This window comes from Leuresthes tenuis, unplaced genomic scaffold (genome assembly GCF_036924035.1).
Source record: "Leuresthes tenuis unplaced genomic scaffold, fLeuTen1.0.hap1 SCAF_3, whole genome shotgun sequence".
NCBI classification, from domain to species: Eukaryota; Metazoa; Chordata; class Actinopteri; order Atheriniformes; family Atherinopsidae; genus Leuresthes; species Leuresthes tenuis.
In genome coordinates this window covers 27,357,022-27,377,194 of record NW_027325357.1, presented here as the reverse complement: position 1 = coordinate 27,377,194, position 20,173 = coordinate 27,357,022, and the positions used below count along the sequence as shown (strand labels likewise).

The 20,173-nt window shown below is 45.1% G+C and overlaps 1 protein-coding gene across 8 annotated transcripts in view; it reads right to left on the bottom strand.

Annotated features, from left to right (window-relative positions):
- The window catches only part of chl1b (cell adhesion molecule L1-like b), a 55,883-nt gene that overhangs the window by 25,333 nt on the left and 10,377 nt on the right, over positions 1 to 20,173 (bottom strand). For 7 of the 8 annotated variants that reach the window (XM_072382866.1, XM_072382864.1, XM_072382865.1 and 4 more), the window contains exon 2: positions 2,411 to 2,602. In XM_072382866.1, coding sequence (XP_072238967.1) covers positions 2,411 to 2,510 — 100 coding nt within the window. In that variant the 5' untranslated portion in view covers positions 2,511 to 2,602. Of the gene's footprint in view, positions 1 to 2,410; positions 2,603 to 9,431; positions 9,730 to 20,173 lie in introns of those variants that run through there. The other variant, XM_072382860.1, reaches the window with a different exon arrangement.

Genomic DNA, 20,173 nt, shown 5'->3' with positions numbered 1-20,173 from the left:
TTTCTGACAGTGAGCCCCAAAATGCCAAAAACCTGTCTGAACTGTTTAGTGGTTGGTTTTTTTTGTTCGTTTGTTGTTGTTTTTTTTTTAATGTAGCACTCGAGAGATTTCTGAATAATTTAGAGGGAGAGGTTTGATATGCGTTTCCAAGGAAACTGGGATACACACGGAGATCCAACACAAAAAGAAACAGAACCCTGATTCAAACAGGATGATTGCTGTGAATATATTCAGCTTACAGAACAAGTGTAACTGCTCTCTGTGGTGCGATTCACTTCCCTGTAAATTATTCAGCACACTTTCTCTCTGATAAAAACTAATCCAAGGACAAGTTCTCTGTGGATGAAAAACAGACAATAAAGGACTGTAAAACATTCATCCTTTCTTTGCTTCATCAATGATTTTCTTGGAGTAGCTGATACTGATTCTTCACTACATACAGATATGCACTGACTCCCCATTAAAGCCAGAGCATAGACTCAGACTTGTAATAACAACAATGACTTGTCCCTGAACTCCACACTCAGGCAGCCCACCCTCTTCATCCCCTGGAACGAAATGAGCAGGCAGGGTTTCCAGCGAGAGACGCGTGATGTTTTACATCACTGGACCACCGTGCAGGTTCTCAGGCTTGCTAACACAAGTGGCTACAGACAAACAGCACAGACACAACGTCAGAAAAAAAGGGACAGAACAAAAATAAATCTCAGCTTTTAGTTGGTTTGGCGACAGCTTTGCAAAGCAAAAGGCTGCCAGACAGACTCCATGCTGTTCCTCTTTCTGCTGGAGTGATCGAACCTCGAACTGCAGCTTTACCACGTACTGGTTAAGAGGCAGTTTGGTGGAGCAGAGTGGGGAACATCAGAATATCATATAGCACCAAGGAAGTGCAGAACCGGGTATAGATGGTTCTCAAAACTGTCTTCAGATATTGTACATAGCTCAACAAAGAGATTTTATTTCTCATACATTGTTTCCTTGCAAAATCGACACAAACCGCCACACACACTCATCTCACACACAATATGTAAACAAGCTGAACATATTGACAGGGTGAACTGTCAAAGGCTGGAAATAACTCTATGAGACACCCCCCATGATGCCTTTTACTGAAGCCAAGTGGCCTGAAAATAACCATAAACATCATATAACATGTGCTCCTGTGCAGATAACACAGGCAGCAGGCACACTCACATGAAACACAATATTGTGTTTCATGTGACATAATGTGACTAAAACTGGGCTTTAAGATGCTTGTGAACATGCACTAAATCAAGCTAACACACCCAGATAATACAGTTTGGGATCTGATCGCTGCATATATACACTCAACTGGACTCAAATGGGCCTAAGTTCCATCTTTTTGCACCTTAAACCTGAATTCCGGAATACTTACATGAACAATGATCTCCCACAGAGAACGTTAGAAACAGCAGAACGTTTCTCCCACACAGATTCAAGGCGTCACACACGCTTCAGCCAATAACTCAGTCACACTCATGCATCGTGTTACAAAGACGCTGGCCCGGTTAAATGGCCAAGTGGAGATGGAACCGACTCGGCTGTGCGTGTGACCGAGATGACTGAGAGGCAGAAAAGGGAAGTTCCTTTTGGTTTCAACTGCAAGGTGAAAAAGTTAGTTTTTCTCAAAGTGAAAAAGAAGTGAAAGGTTCTCAGAATAGATGCAAAAACAGGCACTTTGACTTTTCTGTGACACACGGCTTCTCAGTGCTGCTTTATCACAGCTGTTTGGCAGTTACTTTGCTGTCCTTGAATATCAGCTTTAATTTAAAGACTTTTTCAAACATTTCAGTTGATTAAAGTCTGGAATGTGCACTTTAATCCTGTCTGAATGGTTTGATTTAGAATTTTACACTAAGAGGCAGAGGGGAACTCAAAGAAAACACCATGGAGGACGCTGCATACTGCACTATATGTAGATGTACTTAGATTTATGCGTTTTTGCATTCTACACCTGTATGAAGCTGAGATATGGCCCAGCTTCCATTGCCTAAATTCAATCTGAAAAGTCTTAAAATTAATTCAATGTAGCGAAGACACTCAAAGTTCAGCAGTTTTAATTTAGTTCTTGTCAGGCAGATTTTCAGGGAAACATCTGGCTCCTGAGCAGCAAAACATTTCGCTGCGTTGATAGAAATGCAGACAGAGCTGATAACTCATTACTGTTTTCTTCATGCTGACTCGCTGTTATTATACAAATATCTACCAGAACGGCTTTAATTACTCTGAACTCATGTTCCACAGTTCAGTGTAAGTAACAAGTGTCATTCCTAAACTGAAGTGAGCTGCCCGTTTCACTGTAACAGTCACTGAATCACCTGCAAACCTTCCTGCATATCCGGTGGAAATGTGTGACTCTGTGATGTATAAAAACGCAATAAAGACTCACCCTCTAGTGGGATATCAATGGCTGTAGTTGCATGAAAGGCACAAAAGCAGGTGACCACAATCAGCGTGGCGGGCAGTCCCGAACTCCTCTGTAGCCTCATGATTTCACTGCAGGATGATGGACGTTCTCAACAAATAAGCCTTCTCCTCTGCGTCCTCAGTTCATTTCTCTAGTGGGCTGAAGATGCCGTACCTGTGAAAGCAGCACAGATGGAGAAGGCCCCATGAATCCACCCACCTGCTGGCAGACAGAAAGGCAAACCCCAAACATGACAAATCCCCCGTGACTGAGACTGACTGCTCTCTGCTCAGCCGGGCGCCAGCGCACACTTCACATTCTCACTGCACCGGCAGGGACTCGGTTTTCAAATAAATAAAATAAAATCTTCAAAGGAAATATTCACTTTAAAGTCTCCCATCGTCCTTTTCCCCGGCGGCTGAGAGTCTTGTGTTGTCGATGGAGGGGCGCTGCACAAAGAATATTTCTATGAGACAATTAGTATCTAAATAAACAAATATACGAGCAGCCTGTGGATTTATCAATGTATGACAGATGTTCAACATTACCCCCAAAAGGGGCATTCAGTCTGAAACCCAGCCAAGACTGAAATCGACACCAAAATTACCAATAAAGTTAGGCTGATTTAATCGCTGTGCTCGTTTGATCTGCGCAGCCACAATCTAATCTATCATTGCAGCCGACGTAGCCAAAGACATGAAAAGCATGCATAGTTAGGAGTCAGACGGAGTAAGCTATCCGCATTCGACAGGTTGTACAGTACAGAGCGCTGCATCATTTTCCAGCTCACAGGCCAAAGTCTGGACCATAATGAGCAAAAGGTCGGGGTGCTGAACTAAAGGAGGGTGAAAAGGGGAATTGTAAAGTGTGAAGTGATGCTCTGTAAACCCTCTGGGTGTTAGTTCATTAGTCTTCCTCATATTGGCTCTGACCCAGCTTAGCAGGTCATGCTGGAGCAATTAGCTCAACAGCTAACACAGCCAATAATAACAAAATAGAGTGATAATAGGCAAACGTTAAGAGTTTTAGAGAAATCTGAGCTTGTGAGGTCCGCAGGGAGTCCTGTGGCGTTCGTGTACGGAGCAGAAGTGCTTTAACATGCAGGAGCGCCATAAGGTCATGAGGTCCAGCAGCTGTGTGTGCTCTAGTGGTGATAGGAATCCAATTAGCTTCAAAGCAGGCGCATGTGTTGTTGAGCAGCAGATATGGGCCGTACAGTAACTACTGCAGCGCACCCCGAACCAGCAATGCAGCGTCTTTAAGACAAGCAATTCCTCACAGCGGAGCTTAAATCCAACTCCTGCTCTTTTCTAATTGTCCCCCTGCCTCAAAGAATTCAATAAACGCAGAGGTCAAACTCCTGTTCAAGAGTTCTAATTGAATAATTGGCCACAGGACAACAGAGGCGGTGTCACCCTTTCCATCCTGTCCCTGCCCGAGCGTGCACTCTGAACTTTTCCTCCACGCCAAACAATATTAATTCTTACTCAATATTGGCCTTTCTAAACCAACGTGTGACCTCTACGCAACACCCACCTACAGCTCCACCGAGGTTACAGGACACTAAGTGCGCTGCGCACATCAATCCCACTCCATCACAATTCATGCCTATTGACTTTGGTTCCAACGTAAGATTTATGTGTCAAAGTTAGGAGAATGCCTCGGGCTCTCCTTTGTTTCAGCCTTTCCCAGACGCAGTGATTTATGTTGGGGAAACAAATTCAAATCAAAAGGTGGGGGCTTTGCACTAATTGGTTTGTGCTTGTGTTGGTGGAATTGGCCTGGTTAAGAGGAGTGTGGGTGGGGGGGTGATGTTACAATCCCCACAAGAGAATGTTTCACATTACCTTATGTTGCTGGCCAAAATCTTTTACCTTCTTAACACCAGCTTAGATGGATTACAATTTGTTCAAACCGTGCTTGATCATTTGCCCTGTGATTTAATTTGTTCTCCCCCACTAAAATATTTATTGAGGCCCAACGCAGCCATCTGGCTGAGGGAGGTCCACTCGCAGCTTAACTGCTGCGAGTGATAATGTCTACATTGAACTCAGAGGGTCTGGTGCCTGTTGGACCCGTAACATTGAGGGCCTCCCCCTCAGAGCTCGCCTGATTTACAGACCGGGCTGTTGCTAATCCCCGCCCCCTTTCGGGAGCTATCACACCATCCTGAGATTGATGAAGCTGGCAGGAGGTTAAAAGCTGCTCTCTGTGGGAAGGCCGGTCTGAACCTCAACCTTACTTAGCCAAAGCTCAGAGGGGACAGAAGCCCAACGCTGGAGGGGAAATAAAGCAATGTGGGCCAAGTCAAATCTGCCTTCATACTTTGGAGCTCTCTCTGAGTGGAAAATGTAGAACAACTTTTCCCCCATCAACATGACATGGAACAACCCGTGAAGCTTGCAGTCCAAGACTGTGTGAAAGGGAAAAACAACATTCTATACTGTATACGCGATTCTTTGGAAAAATAATTGTCAGATTTATTATTGCAGACAGTTGGCCTTATCAGATGAGCTTTTTCTGTCATCTTTGCCTGAACTGAAAATAATTGAACTGCGTGTTCATGGCTTTCAATAATGTTTTCGTTCTCTCACACCGCTCTGGGTTACAGGGGCTTCTGTGTCTGTCATATGAAAAGAAAGTGCACCACAGGGGTCTGCATGAATACAATCCAAATCCCAGTAATAAAGCCCTTTAAGCACCAGATTACAGGCCCTGCATATTCTTTAATATATCTCACATCATAACAGGAGAATTTTATTTATTTTTGCATAAACCTTCTACTTGAAATAATGAATGTTATGTACAGTGTTCACTGTTTACACGTCCACTTCGATGTCTGCCGTATCGTGGCTCGGCAGAGCTTCATTTAACACGATCTGTTTGATTAGACAGCTGAAGCTTAAATGCTTGGTTAAATGGTGTTAAATGGCGGCTGAGAATATGGGTTCCCATCACTCTGTTGGCGCTTTGCCAACACCAAAAAAGTACTGATGCAGACATGAGACTCGGTGTCAGCTCATCCTCATCCAGGGACAAAAATATCCTGATCGCAAAATCCTTAAAGGGAACTAAACACCTTCCCATGACCCACGGGAGTGTGTTTAGTAACTATTACAACCGCCTGAGGGGACAATCCTGTAAGCTATGACAACATTCAAGGACAGCATTGCTCTGTATCCTACAGACACTGATGGAGCACAAGACAAGACTTCCAGAGGTATGGAACTGGTTTCCCATTTTTAACTGGGGCTGAGAGTGAAGTGCCATGTGAGATGTTGCGGTCGGTAAATGTGTCTCACAGAAAAAGGAGACCTGTGCCCACAGTTACAGACGACCACCGGCTGCAGCGTGACCATGACAGCGCCGACAGTGACGTGGACCGACTGCTCGTTTTTCCTGACCGACTGTCCAAAAGCCAAAGTCCAGTGCTTGGTGTGCGTGAGCAGAAGTTGGAGGAGTTTAATTTGTGTTACCTTACATAACAGCGGACACCCCGATCTAATTCCTGTCAGATCTTTGCAGCAGAGCTCCACCCGAACTGTCTGACTCACTGGGCCACTTTCTTGGCAGAAGTGTTCATCTCTCCCGTGATGATCCCAGAGAATCGGTTAGATTTAGCTTCCCTTCTGTCGTGTGATAGTCTTATTGTGTTGCCTTTACAGCATATTTATCATTTTCTCACAGAAAAATATTCCCAGTTGTAAGTGGTGTAAATAGTGTTTCTAGCACCCCGCTCGGCTACACCTCCGGTCTCTTGTTGGTGAGTTAATTCTAAGAGTCTTGCAGCGTTTCTTCACACTAGAGTAAGCGGCGTACTCTTTATTACTGTGCAGCTTCCCCTGACTTTTACTCACTGAGAGCATTTCTTGACTGCTACAGTTTAAAATCTGACCTATAAAAAACCCCACGTTTCTTAGAGAATTCTCTACACTTGTGGATGTGTTGTTCGGCAACGGGGTGGGGTCCGAGCTCGCCATTCAAGGCTCACTACAGTAGGCTGTTAATTTGGCACCATCTGCTCCCCTTCTCACACAAAGACAAAACGGGTGGAGAAGTGTGGGCCTACTGTAGTTTAATGTGCCTGCCTGTAATAGGATTAAGAAGATCCTGGTCTTGTCAGGCTGGATTAAAATATTCTCTCAGCTAAAGACGTGCGACGGCGGCTCCACACGCCCCTCTCACGGTCCAGATAAAGCCTGATTCGCATTTGATCGTTCAAGAACAGTTACAACCACAGTTGAGCTGATTAACACTAAGCAGCTGTTGACTCGTGTGTGTGAAGAAATGTGTTGCTTTTTTTTGGCTTTTGGTCATCTTTTCTCCAAACGGATTCTAATTTGAGCTGCAGATTTCACACACTGTCTGCAGCTCAGAGAAAAACAAGGGTTGCGAATGGGGGAACTGAGTTTTATCTTTGTTTTTCTCTCCTCACTCCACTGAATTTGGAACAGATTGTATCCTGACCCTTGGCAACATCTATTAACTGTTGCATACTGAAAGCTTTGCCCAGCATTTCATCCATTATTAAACTGTTAGTGGCAGAGGAGAACACAGAAACAAGGCGCTAAATGAGTTTAGGAAGTGGGACCAATATCAGATCACTTGCTTGCCTCGCTGAGATCTGGCTCGATATTGCTGTACTTCAGAAGGCGTGACAATTCGATTGTTTTAGGAGTCTGTAGCATTTGCAGGCTGAGGGGACTGAGAGTGAAGCTGGGCTGGGGAGTGGCAGGATGAGGATGGAGGAGGCTCAGGGTGGAGGAGTGAGCATAGGGAGGCTCAGCTGAAGATGGATATAAAGTGGCTGAACTGATGAACTGTGGGGTTTGTGACCCTGTGTTCTCTGTGAGCTAATGATAAAGGACCCCCATGACCCCACAAGAACTGCCGTGCGCGGTGGGGGGGCGGTGGGCGTACTGCACACAGCCTGCAGTGACCCTGCAGAGCAGTGTGGAACTGGACATGCTGGAATATGAGTTATTAGGATCTCGCTCAGTTAGGAAAAACAGCTCGAGAGCTTTTCATCTCTTTGGTAATTTTTCATTTCACGAACAAAAGAGCGTGACGGCTTCTCCCGATCTCTAATTAGCTGCTCTTTTATTCCTGGAAGCGGTTTGTCTCTAAAACACAAAGCTCTGCTCATAACAGAGCTGTAGTAGCTCCTTCGTGTACAGAGAGCAGCTCTGCGCTAACCCCTCTTTTCCGGACTGTGATTTTCTTAATTATAGACTCCAGAATCATTTCTAAGTTTGAGACACACCTGAAGCGGTCATCAGAGCATGTCACATGACAGCTTCACAAATCGAGCAGAATGCCGTGTCTGCTAAAACAACACACAGATGCTGTCACAGCCCTCACTCTCAGCGTCTCTATGGCTCCTCTAAAGGAACCATTTCAGACAGCTCCCTGCACCTGTCCACATCACAGCTTTTTTATCATTCTCCCTCTGATCTGCTTCTCTTTGAAGTCCCACAGGAGTGCCTCTTGCTCGGGACAATAATCACATTAGTGCGTGATCCCCACTGAGTCGCCGGCAGAGATGAATTCATAAATTGGACTGTGGGGACAGGGGTATTCTTTTTTTTGTGGGAACTAACACAGTGTGCTCCTCTCCACATTCATTCACTTCCTCTGACTGATGCTGGCAATTTCCCCCGGACGAAACTGTGCCACAGCAGCACATGATCGATGGCTCCTATATCCCAAATCCTTACCTCCATCAGACCCAGAAGCAATTTATTTCTGCCAACTACTACGAATTTCTCCCGCAGAGGCACAAAAATCATAACCGTCTGCGCTGTAATCCCCTCAGATGTCTCATAAACATGGAGTCAAAATGATCATTTCAGCCTGTGAAATGAGAGGCTCCCCTGCTCACTGAAAAGTAACATTCTGAACATCCTGCTCTGTGCGACGGCGGAACATCTGGACAGCGTTACCCTGGGTAAGCTGTTTGACACAGCTGTACGACATGTGGCCCCGCGCCTTTACCTCACTGCCGTTTAACAGGGTCGAGCTGAGGTTGCGTTGAGACAAATCGAATGGAACGAGCTCAAGAACGAAATTTAGGATTTTTAAATACGGCGTGACAGAATCTTGGTCAGGCAGCAAAAAAAACTCCGCCGAGTAAGTCGTTTAAAGTGATCTCGAGTCTTAAATAAATGTGACTTCACCTCATTTTTTTTAACTCAGAAGCAATTTCTGGAACGCTGTTTGGTGAGACATGGAGAATATAAGCACTTCCTGCTCGGTTCAAATTCTATTTCTCGCTTACTGTAACCAAATAAAAAAAGCTTCAACGTGACAGAAAAGTCAGGAATTTGCATGACATTTCCCCTTTTATCTTCCCTCTAATGTAATACTTTGTCAAGTTTCATCACGACTGGTCTTTTACACAAACTGTCGGAGCTAAATGCTCCTAAAGAGCAGCGCAGTTTCTGAATGGCTCAATAAATGAAACTAATGAAGAAGTCCACAGTGATGCTCCGGGAGGTCAGTTTACAAGTCATCCAGGAAATAGTTTCTTGGCAGTTTGATGTAAATTTGCTTTGGCAGGAAGCTCAGCTCAGAAGGACATTTGGTGAATGTGGCTACAGTGTGTGTTTGTCCAGTGAAAGTCACCTTTGTTGTCCCTGTTTAACTCGGAGGTTTAACCTCTCAGGCTTCAGGTGGAAAAACTCTAAATTAGTTTAGTCAATACAAAACCTAAATAAAATCTGACTGAGAGGACCATCTTTTAAATACTATCCCTCCTGTGACTTATCTGTATCTATATCCCATAATAAATACCATCTTACTGAGAGCTGGAGCAGAAATGTCAGTCAATGACAAAAGAAAATCACAGAAAGAAATACTGAGACGATTGAGACAGTTCCCTGGTCTGTCAGAATGATCTGGCCCTGCTCAGGACTCGGTACAAATAGCAAGTAGCCAAAAAAGAAAAGGCCAAGAACTGCAGCAACAGCCTTCCAGAGAACCACACACACTGCCAGGTACTTACGAGACTTTACTCTGCTCTCATTCCTGGTCCCCATGAGTGGAGCAACAATTCCTTACCAGGGAATAAAATCCAGAATAAAAAGGAAACCGTAAATTAAGAGACACCTGGTTTCTGCTCAGCCCGCTCTATGTTGTGTCATACATGCTGGAGACTGAGAGGAACAGAGGAAGCGTGGTCACATATGTTGCCAAAGCCTCTCGCTTGGCAAAGCAGCTCATTAAGCTACTGACAATCATTCCCACAAAGCCCGATCTAAAGGCTTTTCACTGGCTGTGCACAAAGCAGAGTGGAGGAATGCAAGTTCTATCTTGTGCCCCCACCCCTCCTCTATAGCATCATCAGGTTGTTCCATGCACCTGTAGGCGCATTGAAAAGTGTTTATTTGCAATGATCAGCTGAAGAATCTGAGCAGTGTGCTGGGTGGGAGCTGAGCCCCCCCCACTGGGGGAAAATCTGTTGAGTTTTGCTCCTGCTGTAAGCTTGTTCTGTCAGCCAGTGACAATCTGCTTAATTGCTAATACTGCTGAGGACTGTGTTACATCAAACTGCTTAAGACTGTCGCCCAGAAAAAGCCCAGCATTGTTGGAGCTTCTGTCTCATCTCTGTGAGACTGAAAAAGCTTTGATTTTCAACTTTTTTCCTTTCCGTTTGTGTAAAGACTCGAGTGGACCCGTTTGTTCCAGGCTGCCAATCCATGACCACACAGATGGGCACGAGAGGAGGCTGCGTGACATGTGCAGACAGCGCTGAGGCTGTTGACAGTAGCTTTCCACCAGCCCCATCGAAGAAAAAAAGAAAAAAGCACCGTCTCCCACTACACATGAGAGGGGGAGGGAGGAAATACCCCCTCCAAGTCTCTGGATGATGTATGATGTGGACTTTAAACAGAGGGTTGGGTTTTAACGGGGAGAATGGCAGAAAATAAAATGGGGAGGAGGGTCATGCTTGATTTATGCTGATGTGGACTGTAACAACGGTGAAAAACCAAGCAAAGGCACGGCTGCTTGGACACAACTTACAGCCCAAAATGACAAGGTTGTTATCACGCGGGTCTTACAAATGCTGACACCTATAATGAGACTGTATACCTCTACAGGGCAGGACAGACATTTACATATATCACAGCACACTTCCTGCCATTTCCGCTGCTGAAAGTCTCGTCTTTTAACAAAATCTGGAAGAGAATGGACTGAAACTGACCCTCCATTTAATCTAGCTTGAGGATTTCATTTAGCAAATTGGGTTTAAAAGGCAGACAACAGACATAATAAAGAAAACGCTGATACTGGAGGCTCTGTAGAGGGGATAAGGAGGTTGGGGGGGGCGGCATCTTTTCATAATGAATGTACTCAGCCCCAGTCAGTAACTGAGAACACTCACACGCCTCTGCAAATCCTGCGCCAGGCTCTCTGAGCCCAGAAGCACTCTTTGAGCTACAACAGGATGGAGCCTCCATTATGGGCACACAAACAGAAGGAAGCCTTATGAACTTTGCACAAATGCTTAGTGCGCCGGGGCCGGACAGCTCTGGAAGCCGGGCGAGATGGGTAGGTACCGAGGCCAGATGCCAGTTCCGAAAAGCTTAGTGTTCATGCACTCGGGCCAGACAAACCTGACATTGTCCTGGGCACTGCCCCGGGGAAAGCCTCTTCCTCTTTCTGCCCGTCACTGCGGCTCATTCACACTTTCAGCCCAGTCGATTCACTGATTTGGACATGACTTACACAGGCAAGAAGGCAAACATTGATTCACACTCTAAACCAACTGTTCAACGCTGTAAAGGCGACGATGTACGTAGCTCTCATAAATTCAGCCGGCTTATTTTACACTTTACTAGCGCCAGATGGCCTTGCATTGAGGCTATCTCATTCAGAAATGAAACATAAAATGAGATAATCACTGTGTTCTCGCTGAAAATGTTTACAGCAGCCTTAATTAATCACAAACCTCTTATCTCCCTCAAGCAGCGATCAGCAGACATTACCTCACTGCTACAAGACGAAGGTCAGTGGCCGTATCATCAGCCATGGAATTAAAATAATGCTCTCTTGACCCGCTGACTCTGTTGTGTGAGACAAGGTTGTCTGAGGAGGCAGAAAAGAAAAAAAAAACATGAAACCAAAGCCAGGTTGTTCACCCATGGCTCTGAGAGCAGAGAAAGAAAAATACAGGTGGTGACACCCGCAGTTCACAGCCCCTCTAAAGCCACCAAACGCAGCCGCGTGTTTCCAAAGCGCTCATGTGATACGTAAAAATCTCCGTCAACCTGTCAGGAGAGGATAAATGTTGTAGACTTGATGGGGGTCGAGGCGGAGCCATCAATATTCCTGAAGGACAACCGGGCTGCTGAGAAAGCACCCAGACTGATTTATGCTTTCCATCCATTTTGGCAAATATGCTGGATTCACAGAGTGAAGCTTTTAATTGAACTTTGGGCTCACGGCCCATTTCGTGAAAAAGTCGTCTGTTAGTCAGTCTGTCAGAAACGGTCAATAAGCCTCAAACCTGGCACCCGCAGATAGAAGCAGACCGACCTGCCTTTGGCTGATACCGACAGCTTTACTCTGTGCACTCTGAATCAATATGACAACCGCTGTATTTCTTTGTACGCTTTTCTCATGGGTTGCCATGGTAACAGGTGCCCCCCTATCTTCATACTTATCACTCGTAGGCATTGAAAGTTTCTCTGAGTTGATGCACGGAGGAGCTGCTTGCTGCAGCAGGCCACATGAGCGTGTGTCTGCATCTATCTCAGGTTGGGCAACGCTGTCACAAACAAACTGTCTGAGCTCAGCGAGCACTCCTGCGGGACCTGCGACTGGTACCGTTTATGACCGCTGACTGCAAATGAAAAACAGACAAAATTCCAACAATGAAATTACCCGTGTTTATATGCAATTCTCAATTATCTTTGACCATTTAATAGTCTCCTCAATTACTTCCAGATCCGTGTACGTGGTCGAGGTATTCAGCACAAAGTCACAGATCAAACAACACCTGGGGGGGGGGGGTAGGTTAGTACCTGCTAGAAAGTGTAAAGTGGTTTAAGAACTTTTAAGTAAAACCATATGCTGGTAGTAGGTTAGGGTTAGTGAGGACGAGAAGGAGGCGACAGCAGACTGTTATTTTGCTCTCTGAGCCAGACTGCCGGCCATCAGAGCCTCACAGATGGTGCACTCAGCGATCATGGCAGCAATCAGGAGATCTCTACTCCTGATTAGCACACCTACTGAACACAATGTGCACAACACCGTCTGTCCGCTCCGTCTCTGGCTGCACAACACTTACAGTGAGCCAGAAAACACGTTTAACACACACCGAATGTTATCTCTGTTAGTGGCCGTGCGTGACATTGTGTGAAATATTCTTAGTTTAGTTAGGATAACTGCAGGATATTCATATGTCAGGAAAATCCCGGGTGGTGCTCTGAGACAAATCAAAAGCATAAATAGTTTATGTGACCCTGATTTTAAAAGGAGCATTTCATTTAACCCCCATCAGAAAGGAAACAGCAAACCAGAATCATGACAAAAGCAGACTGGGCTTTTAAACTTTCTTATCTTTTCTCCTGCAGACAAGTTCACATCAAGTGTCAACTAAGAGCACAATTTAATCATGTTTCCCCTCAAAATCAATAAGCTGGTTCCCCCAGGTCACTTTTCGCACTGGAAAAGCCCTCTACTCCACTATTATCAAGAGTGTGTACACAGCTGACAGAGAATACAGAGGCAAACATAAGCTTGAAAATGAATTCATTAAGATAAACGCGGTGTCTCTCAGCGAAAGGCGTAGGCATGGTAACCGGGCTTGGCTCCGCTTTCAGATACACTCTGGACACACAGCTTCCAAATGGTTGGCGGGATCAGCATGCAAGCAGTGTGCTCAAACATATACACACCAACACACACACACATATGCTGAGACCGGCTCACGTAAGTGCACAAGCAAAACCCGAATCAAATCCTCCTTTTCAGAGAAGCTGTAATTTAACGGGAAACTCCTGCAGGCAGGGAGCTCAATGAGAGGAATCACCTCCATCAACAGCAGCCCACATCACAGAGGAAGAAGGTTCATCAGGAAACACAAGGCAGAGCCAAACCATATTACCGTTGCGCCAACAAGTCACATGAATTATTTCCAGAAAACAGGCTTTTTTCCACCTCCACTGCTTAGACAAGGGAACGCAGGAGAGATCATTCAGTCACACGCCCACTCATAATAACCACCCAAGGTCTTACAGCCTTATGAGGAGCGTCCTGCTGGCCGCATCACCTCAGGGTCAGCCCTGTAGGGCCACTGAAGCAGATCAACCCCTCACTCCACACAGTTAATCCCGTGGTGGAAAATGTCGGTGGGCTCCGTTTCACATGGACGCTCAGCGAGAGATGAGGGGGCAGGACCAATATTTGAGATGAATTAAAGACGTGCGAGTGTGTGTGTGTGTGTAGACTCGGGCTTTTGAGGACGAGGCCTCCTCTGTGTGTGTGTTTTTGCTCAGACAGGCTCGTCAATAGGCTGGCTACTTTTCAAGCCTCGTCCTCATGGCCTTTCACTGAGCACATGAAAAGAACACTCGACTGTGTGTGTGGGCTGACAATATTGTTACTTGGCCTTAGCAACGGCAGGAAAATCCTTGACCCTCCAATATTTACCTTAAAGTATGTCAGTTTAGGACAATCCACCACACAGCAGTGTCGCATATTTTTCAGCGGTTTTGATTTTGACCACACACAGCACCCTGGGGTGGGGAACCTGTATCCCAGAGCTGCTCTCGAATGCCAATTAGCCCGCGTCAGGTGTAGCAGCCCACAGGCACGATTCTACCAAGTACACAAAGCACTACTGCACCATGCTAATACACATTCCCCTTTGGTTCTCCCTGATGGATTAGATTTCTCCCTTTCTTCTTATATAATTTATACTACATATGTTCCATATCATATAGCACAGGATGCTTGACACTCAGGGCAGTAATGACTTCTAAAACTTAAAATCAATATAAATTATTCACTGTGCCTGAAGGGGCTTGTTGAGGAAGTGCATAAACCTGATATTTTCCTCCAAGCCGATGCACGACACGGGGAGCTTAATAAATTACAGGGTACCTGAGAAATTTATGGCTGTGCATAAAGCAGCACCTGGTGAGCCGGGGAAAACAGACAAACTTTCCTGAATAATTACAATGTACAGTCCCTCATAAAACTAGCCGGTTTGTGGCCTTGTGTTACTACTGGTAAGGTAGGAAAATGGAAACGTAACCACAGGACAATGAAAGTAAGCCGACATCTCCCTGACATCAAGCCACAAACAACAGATGTGGAGGATCTTCCCGGACCAAAGCGCTCAAAGCTCCCGATGCCTCTAATAGCTGCTGCGGCTTGAAAGGGTGCAAGAACAAATGAAACAAATGCCCGCTTCAATCTGTAACACGAGGCACACCCACAAAGTTATCTTTTCACAACTTGAAAGCACGCATGAAGCATTAGAAAAAGATCCAGTGAAAGGGACTTTTGGAGTCGGTGCCTTTGTCAGGCTAACATCAAAAGCTCTGCCTGCAGACAGAGGGTGGCTTTGAGTTTCCTGCGAGCGGGCGGAGCTCTGCTGTTTGCTGCACTTAAGTCACACAGAGGAGAACAAGCTGTTGTTTTCCTCCTCCAAGCATTTAACATAATAACGTAATAACTAATACACGACTTAGACACTGCGAGGAGAATCCACCTCTTCCAACCTCTTAGTTTCAAACCCAGTACCGTCCTTGATTTTGTGTCAACGCACTAAGACTAAACAAACGTACGAGGTGTTTACGGTGATCATTCAAAATTCACACGAATACCCCGGTGTTCTGTGGGAAATAAATGCCATAAAAGAAATAAAAAAGCTTGACTATAATCTGGGGCAAGGCAAAGTTTCTGGGGACACGGTGTTCACAGCAGTGCGTCACCCTCACAGCACCTCAGGCTTCAGTAGAGTTGGGATTCTCCGTGCGCCTCATTGGGCTTTTTCTCTCCCACAGTGCAAAAAACATGTCGGTAAGTTCAATAAGAGATGAAACATGACCCTGAACAGGACAAAGTGGAATGAAGTGAGAGTAAAAAATGAACACGTGAACATCGGCTTTTTTTACTCATATGTGCACGTCATGTCCTGAGCGCAGTGACGCTGAGCGCTGTGCTGTAGTCAGCTCTGTAGGCCAATCAATGATATGTGTGTCATGTCTGCTGACCTCGCCTGCACTCTCAACACAAACGTGGACGTTCCATTTACAATCTAACATTCATTTTGTTCAGGTATTTTCTCACAGGTGGTTTAAAGCAAACATTCCACCCGCACGGCCCCATTAAAGCCACGCGGAGTGTGTGCTCGGATTTCATTCTGACACGCAGCGTAAAAGTTTAATCTGCAGGAGGCTGAGGGGCAGCAGCAGTAAAAGAGCTGTACGTTTCAAACGAGCAAAGAGGGACTTCATTCAGCTCTCAAGAGGCATCGAGTGGTTAGAGCAAAGGGAGACCGGCTTCCTCGTGTTAAAGTGTACGTTAAAGTGCTGATGCTGATGAAGCGTTGTCATTTCGCTGCTGTCCTGCGGTCTGCACTGAGTGGGATTAAATCCAATTAGTTTAATGATAAAATCGAATCTACAAAAGGACAGGCTGAGGGAAGGAAATGGAGATAAAAATCAATAGCGTTGGCATGTCATCTATATCTCGAGTACAGCAGTGTGTTATAACCATGCATGCTGCAACAAAAAATCACACAATATGGATTTGTTTTGTGGTTTGGAGGACGCCCGATTAGCAGGTTGAACGATGAACAAGCAGGCAGAGAGCTGTGGTGGCTGGATAATCAGGTTTGAGCTCGACAACAGGCCAACAGAACAAAAGTGAAGAGCTCTCGTTGACTGAGAAGTGAAAGTGACCTTGGCCTCGATATTCCTTTTGATGCCTTTAATAATGTCAGCGGACGAAGAGAGCGGTCAATGACTAATTGGCGAAGAATCAGTGTTTGTCAAACAGCACGAGAAAAGAACTGTGGAACAATGTCAACAAAGGGGGTTCAGCAGAAAGGATGAATCACTGACGGAGCAGTAGATGAGTAAAAGTGATTTTATGTTTGCTCTTTGTTCATGGCAGGACGCACAAATATTTGAATGAACAATGGTTCTCTGAACAGCAGTCTTTCATCGTGGTGGGGATAAAACCGTCCAGATATTTCAACTCGTCATACCGAGACTTACAAAACAATCAGAGGGACCGATTTTCCTTCGTTTTCCAGAACTATACAACACAAAAAAAAAGGGGCGTCCAATTTTTCACAGGATGCTCCGGGACACGTCTCTCTTTACTGATACGTGTTGATTAGGTCTTACAACCTCTTTAAATGACTGTTGAATGTTTAGAAGGAAAAACAAAAGAAAATGCTGCCATGCCTGGAGTAATTCAGTCCTGTTAAAAGTCAAGTCACTGGTGGCAGTTTGTCAATCTGTTGCAGGGTCCCTTTTACACCCCCGTTCATCATGTAGTTTCAATCCCAACATCAATAGAACTACAGGGAGTGCAGTCTTCCATGTTTCCACCTTCCTATCTCAGCAGTTCAATAATGTCAATCCAATGTTTGTCTGTCAGTGGGTGTGTGTGAAACAGCTGCAGGGGTGACATATTGGAAATAGAATTAGGAGTTAAGAAAGAAGTTCTGGCCTAATCATTTTTAGCTGATCAATATGGCGTTGGACCCGTTCCACAGCTTGACGGGTATGTCACACAAGAAAACAGCTTTTGAGCGGCTGACGTAATATCAATTCAGAAAGAACATGCAGGTTGGGGCCGGGCTCTGCCAGCTGCCTTTCAGCACCCATACAGATAAGGAGTAATTACTTTCCCAAGCAATCACTAAACCCAGCCAGCACTTCGCTTACTTTGCTTGCAGAAAGTTTCTCCAATTTAGAAATTGAAGTTGCCACGATTTACAGGTGAAGGCGCACTGTTAGTGGAATCCAGCGTAACTCAACAGAATGGTGGGTTATCAGTCACGTTGCTGCGTCTTTTTTCCCCTTTTAACCAAGTCCATGGCGGCGAAGCCGTGTGCTGTTACAGTAACAAACCCCACACAAACGGTTTCTCATTCTCAAATGTCAGGGCCCGAGCACTGCTCCAAACAGAAGCTTCAAACACCGAAGAAACCTCAAAAAAAAAAGAAAAAGAAACCTCAAAGTTCAGTGTGACACAGCATGTTTGCATGCATCTTTCATGAGGGGAATGGGGGGACCGAGATGCCCCGTTCCCCAGGAAACCAGCGGTCTTGTTGTCATATTTCTCATGTTCTGTAATGCGTCTGGCTTTTTCTCGCAGTCCTCAGCCACAGCCACCATTCGGGCTGGACTATGCCATGTCGTGACATGGGAACCCTTATAAACGTGTTAAGAGCTGGAGGCATTAGCATTTTGGACGCCAGTGAATAGAGGCATTTGTTCCTCTTCCTGTGCCTCCCTGAAAGACTCTATTAAAGGGAGGTTTAGGAATTGCTCTGTTTTGGACATAGTGAAGTTGGGAGAGAACATTTGACAGTAGGTTTTCAGAGAAAAAACCTTTTTGTTTTTCATTCAGCAAATATGTAACATGTTCTTTTGCCGTTATTAGTATGTAGGCCAGAAAAGCTTGTCAATAATAATAAAAACCTGAGTGCAGATTCAAGGCGAGCCTGATCTTTACTGCATGTCATATTGGCCCTTTAAAGCTCCATATTCACACTTCAGCTGGTATCCCACCTTAATTCACATGCCGACAGTTGTAAGACACCGGCGCCTTGTGCATTCTACGCTGTCATATTTATGAAGCTGGTATGCAGGCAGAGCAGCATTTGTATTAACGCAGCCTTCTGATTGATCTGCGATTCCACCCCATGCTGTGGTCACAGCAGGACCTGCGGTCAGCGCGGCATCCGAGCTTTCATCCTCAAGCTTTCAACAGTTTATGTGCGACATGCAGAATGACTACCTCATCCATAATGCATATTCCTCAGCTGTGCCTGATGATGAACAATGGGCCCGTGCGCTGCATTTCTGCGTGCACACACACCTTTATGTGGGCAGCTCTGATTGTCTATAACCACTGTCTGTGGTAACTGAGTGCTCAGCTGCTGCAGAACGAGCTTATTGAAAAACAGAATTGATCGGAATGCAGCTGACCAAGATACAGTGCACTAGTCTGCCTAGCAACTGTGACACCACATTGACACATTTAGTTTTCAGATTGTATTGTCATATTGGAGGGGGGTAATTTGTTATATTTTGCCATTTTGCCCTAAGAAAATTAAAATGATGGTCACTTGATAGCAAGGGGAGAGGACAGAGGGGTGTTAACTGTGCGTCCGTACATCAGAAGATACCGTAAGATACCTTTTGTACTTGCATAGACTTTAAAACGCGGGTGTCCACATTGTAATATGAGATATTTTCAAAGAAAAAAAAAAGTTTTTGGTGGCATGAAAAAAAAGAGAAAAAAACATATATTAGCCGCACCGTATTATAAGCTGCAGTGCTCAAAGCCTGGGAAAAAGTAGCGGCTTATAGTCCGGAATTTACAGTAGTTCAAATGTTCTTGCAAAGCCTGTTTATCTTTATTGTTTTGCCATTAGAGCCCATGTTAGCATATCTAACATCCATAGAACTGTGAAAACTGGCTTTTTACCATTCCTTTACCGTGAGACAAGCATGTGAAACAGCCACGAAAACCCAGATTCTTTGATTTTGATTTGCCAACCTCCCATATATCTGGAGAAGAGCAATGAGATCCCCCTTATCGGTCAGGAAATTGTCTCAACAAAAACAGACTGTGTAATTGGGTATTTTTGAGATGGCAGAGCAGCTTATCACAGATAAGCACATTAGAGCTACAGCTGAGCAACGTTATGCTTTTTGCAGTGCGACTGTCACTATTCTGGCTATCTAATGCAGATATATGAGTACAACCCATAGGATATTTTTTTCTGCTGCAAATTATGATCAGAAGCGGCTTCAGAGGGCAAGTTTTTGGGCACATTCCAACGCATAAAACAGGTCCCCAGCCTTCATTCCATCAGGAAAATTGATTTCATGCACTATGAGTATTGATTGTCATCACGTAGTAGCAGAGCACAGCCACTGAGCTAATGACAATCTGTAATGTCTTACTTGCCAAACCCACACGGGATTCACATGTCAAAACAGAAGCGCCGTTCTATCTCGGGGGAAAGTCGTGAACATTTCTGTTCAATCTGTCTGCATCCTGTTTGGCTTTGGCAAACTGGCACAGATATGTGAAGCTCTAACAAAACACACTCGATGCCATGACATCAATGAACAAAGCTTTACAGTAGCGAGGACAACAGGAAACCACAATGATTTCATTTCACCTACAATACACAGTGAATTTACCACAAGCTCCCAGCGGCCCATGGAGTTATATTACTGTGAAAGCTTATTGATTGGGAAAGTGCACATTTGCAGGAGGGGGAAACTGTGCCTAAAACCAGCGACAGAGCCGAGAACAATGACTGCAGGCTCTGAAGAGTTCATTTGGACGGCTGGAAATCTATACTCCCCCTGCAAAAACAAGACAGTGGGTTCCACTATGTCCGCCTTTGCATGTAATTGGAAGAGGACGGCCATGGAAAGCTCTTCACTGTGACTGAAAAAATAAATAAACTTGATGAATGGGCCGAGTCGTCACATCGAATTGATTTTCAAATATCGCATTTAACACTTTCTTAAA